Source organism: Lucilia cuprina, chromosome X (assembly GCF_022045245.1).
Source record: "Lucilia cuprina isolate Lc7/37 chromosome X, ASM2204524v1, whole genome shotgun sequence".
NCBI lineage: Eukaryota > Metazoa > Arthropoda > Insecta > Diptera > Calliphoridae > Lucilia > Lucilia cuprina.
The window spans coordinates 15,447,872-15,452,443 of NC_060949.1; the positions used below are offsets into that span (position 1 = coordinate 15,447,872).

Below are 4,572 nucleotides of genomic sequence, written 5' to 3' on the forward strand. Positions count from 1 at the left end.
TACGCATTTGCACACGTGCAAAAGGGTAAACATCCCTGCAGGAAATGTCAATATTGAAACTGTACTGACTTACTATTGACGCAGTCACCAGTACATGACATGTGCGTGTCATTGAAAATCTACTACTGACGTTAGTACTATTGACTAGGTACTTCTTTTGGGACCATATGTAGACATTGGAACCAATAAATCAATAGTACTATTTAGCAGTTCTAGTCTACACTTTTGGTACTTTTCTGTAGTAAAAGTCTACAATAAAATTTAAAATTTTGTAAATATTTGATATTTTATTAAAAAATTATAAGGTACGATTTCATTGTTACAGTTTTTTATTCAGTCTGTCTGAAAAGTATTTATAAAGGAACATAAAAATTTTGTTTTACTAATATTAGGTAAAATTACTAATCCTCTTTGGGAGAATCGTCGTCTTCACGATTTTCATTATTTTTGGCTTTGCTGCGACCCATTTGTTTAAAATATTTCTTCTTTTGACGCTGAAATGCTGCTCTAATTGTTTTGTCCGAATTTTCATTAAAAATTGCTATTACATCTGGATATTAAAAAACGAAACATATTGTTAAAATATTACAAATATGAGAACACAAGAAAGCATTTATTACCTATTATGTCTTTAAAAACATTTGCGTATTCGCGCAACCTCTTTTTGCCAAAAGACCCATCAACATTAAAATTCATGATAATATTTTGGCCAAATATTTCATGAAGGTTTTTTTCTGCATTACCCGCAAGGAGTGATTTCCTTTGTCGAATCTATTGAATATAAACCAAAAAATAAATTTTATTCGTTGAAATATTTCCACAATAAAAGTAAATACTTACGTATGGGTCTGAATGGGTCTTCAAAATAGCATCAAATTCTCTTAGTTTTTTTTCAGATTCGATAGGGAAAAATTCCATAAGATTTGATGTAATTTGGTTTTGTTTCACAATTGTGTCTAATAAAACTTTATGTTCTGCTAGAATTTCAAGTAGCGTGTTGTAGCGTTTTTCAGCGGCATCTATAGAAATAAAAAAATAAGTCTACAAGTCAACAATTTATGCACAAACATTTAAACAAACCTTTATAAAAATTAAATTGTTTTGATAGTTCTTCACAGCTAGAACATTTGGAAGTAACTGGAATGAAAAAAATAATTAAGTACATTTTAACATTATGAAATTGTAAAATTACCTTCTTGAGGAAAATATTTTAGTTTTCCTTTGGAGTTTTGTGGATGCTCGTTTGACATTTTTCTAGAAGACAGCTATGGAGAATCGGTATTATTACGTTATGATTATCTTTAGGTAGACTTATAAATTTATATTGAATATCGCTAAATAAGAATTTTTCTTTTTCTCCTAAAACTAGTTTTGTGGTGAAAATGCCTATTTCGCAGGAATTAAGGGGTTCTTGAAAAAAGCTCTCTAAATCTAACAAACGTCGTCCTTGAATATATATGTCGTCTTCTTTTATTATTGCTTCAATTTTTACAGGGATGTCTGATTTAACAGCACAAATATTGTTGGGTTCTTTGGATGAAATTAAACAATCATTGATTTGATCTTCTACAATTACAGTTCCTTTGAACTTTAATGTTTCTGTTTTAGCTTCGACATATAATTCGTGTTGTTCTCTTTGCACAATTTGTTGAATTATAGAGGTTGGTTTTCGAACATGTTTTTTTAAAATTTGCAGTTTATTTTCGAAATCATAGGCCGAAAACGATGTTAGAGGTCCGTACTCATCCGCGCAGGCTGCAATATGCAACAAATTGTGGACATTAAAGGAAACACTATTTGGGCCAAACACAATTGGAAAATTTTCAACAAATAACTCAAGCAATTCGTTAGCTACTTTCACGTTACTGTAATCATGCCTTGGACTACTAAGTAGCCGATAAGCACAATGTAAAACCAAAAACTCATAGTATATATCTTTGTGAACGTTATTGCAAAGAACAATGGGACCAGTATATGCAAGGAACTGATGAAATTCAGTGGCCTTCCAATGATGTATTTCATCAAGAGATTTAGGTTTTCGTGGAAACTCTTTTGAGAAACATTTTCTTAACTTTAGGGGTCTTCTCTTCAGTTTTGTTGTTGATGATTCGAACAAGAATCTTCCGCATAACTCCAAGATCGATAAGATGCATACTATCTAAAGGAACTTGCTTTATCATATTAAAACCTATTTCTTCAAGGGGAGTTTTTTGATTTAGGAATGTTTGGCTGTGGTGGTTTGGATACTTTCTTGAAGAAAAGTCCGTATCGGAGATCAAAGTTCCGCTAGATGTACTGTATGTTAGGACATTACCAATTTTTTTAAATATTTGGCTACACTTAGTGCATCCATGGGATGCAGTATGTCCTGGAACACCACAAATGAAAGCCTTAGCTGGCGTGTCACATGACAAACATCGAAACGAAATTTTAATTTTCTTATCATTTAAAAAAAATTCACCATTAAGAGAAAGGACATCTTCAACAAAATCTTTACAAAAATATGTAACACATTTTGGTTTAGAAAGGCCTACATATATTCCTATTGGAAATGGTTTAACTTTCTCCTGCACTTTCACTGCTTCGATTATGGATGAACTTTTTTTGATACTGTGTGATTTTGTACTTTTTTTGATACTATGTGATTTTGAAAAGTACCCTGATACTCCCGAGCGTTATTTGATACTCTCAAAATATCTTTAAAGCACTGTATAATATTATTCAAATTTTAAATCTTGATTTATTGTTTTTAATGTTTAGCACATATTTACTTTGTTCTCAAATATGAATCATATGGTCGGACGTAGCCGACCATATGATACCCTACACCAGTCAGTATGTATGTTAAAAATGGGGATTATTTAAAAAATAAAGCATTTGATTTGTTTTTTGACTTTATTTCGGAATATTTTTATTTTTTTTTTTTTGCAAAAAAGAAATTTTTTACAAGAGGTCTCAAAGGGGAATAGGGCAAAATATGGCACTATCCTTATAAATGTTGGTAGGGGGAGTTAAGTCTACTTCAATATTATTTATGTAGAATTTAAAAGTGTCATTAGTGCTTATAAGTGAATTTTGACCTTTAAGTCATTTTCTGAAGGGGAGTTTGTATGGGGGCTAGGGTCAAATGAAGCCCGATCATTACAAAAATCGGTAGTGTCATTTAAAGTTCTATAAAACTACGTTTTCTCGACTTTTGTTGATATAATAGATCATTTAAATTAATTATAAGCCCAAAGGCCCTATTTGGGGGGAGGGGGCTAGTCGAGATAATGTACCGATATTAACCATTTTCAATAGGCTTCGTCCTTGGGCCAACAAAGGCGTGTGTGCCAAATTTCATCCAATTATCTTAAAAATTGTGGCCTGTACCATGCGCACAAGGTTTACATGGACAGACAGCCATCCAGACGGACGGACGGACATTGCTTAATCGACTCAGAAAATGATTCTAAACCGATTGGTATACTTTAAGATGGGTATAGGACAAATATTTTTGTATGTTACAAACATCAGCACAAACCCAATATACATACCCTCCTCACTAAAGCGGTGTAGGGTATAAAAACGTAGGTCATTAACTTTTCACCTATATTGACCATAGCTTTTAACTTTTGTACACTATTTGTTATTGTACTAACTAAAGACATAAGAGACATAAGTGACATAACGTATTAGAGCTTGGTTGTTGAAATTTGTCACCAGTTTTTTTCCAATTTTGAATTTTTACAGTTTTTTTTTGACAGGTCGCGGGCGCCCCCTAATAAAATATAAAAATTGCGAAAACAGTAGTTAGCTGATATAATTATACACAGTAATGTATATATCTCCTTAATGTTTCCTGAATAGGAGGTGGGTACGACAGCTACAAAAGTTAAAATTTTTAAAAATATTAGTTTTTGGCTAGGCACATTCGCATTTACATAGGAAATAATTTGAATTATTGCGTAAATTCAGTTTTTTGTTATTTCGAAATATAATGCCAGGGGAGCATGCAATAATATTTGAATGCTTAAATCTTATGAACTTTTATAAACCTTTACAAACATATAATGCATATACACGGAAGCTAAACAGACGCACAAAGTTGGTCAAAATGATCATAATTTGTAAGTTTTTGTTAATACTTTAATGTAAAACTATGACGCATCAAAAAAGTGAAATAATTGTAGGTTTTGTTGAGCAAATAAAATGTTTTTAGCTTAAAGAATATCACTCTATAAATATGCAATTCCTTTAAATTATAATTAATTAATTATAATAATTAACACCCTACACCACTGTAGTTGAGGTAAATTGAAAAAATTGATACTTGTTTATATGTCAATGGGAAGCTTTTAACGAACTTTCCCATAATACCCATATTGACCATATTAGTTAATTTATAATCGAGATATTTCGAATTGTATATTAAAATTTAGTGGCCTACAATTCGTAAATAATTTTTTTCCTTTATTGAAGTCACAAGAAAAATGAATATCATATTACACTAATGTTTTAAAATCATCTGGATTATAACGCCAGATTTATGACCTAAATTTAAATGTACTTAAGGAGTGACCAATATAATCA

At 31.2% G+C, this 4,572-nt stretch overlaps 1 protein-coding gene across 1 annotated transcript; it reads right to left on the reverse strand.

The window, feature by feature from the left end:
• Positions 1–366: 366 nt before the first annotated feature.
• Positions 367–984, reverse strand: LOC124419476. Its single transcript, XM_046949343.1, has 3 exons — positions 841–984; positions 621–771; positions 367–550 (listed from the first exon to the last, which is right to left on the reverse strand). Exons 1-3 carry the CDS (start codon positions 916–918, stop codon positions 402–404), a joined length of 378 nt encoding a protein of 125 aa, XP_046805299.1. The 5' UTR covers positions 919–984; the 3' UTR covers positions 367–401.
• Positions 985–4,572: the final 3,588 nt, after the last annotated feature.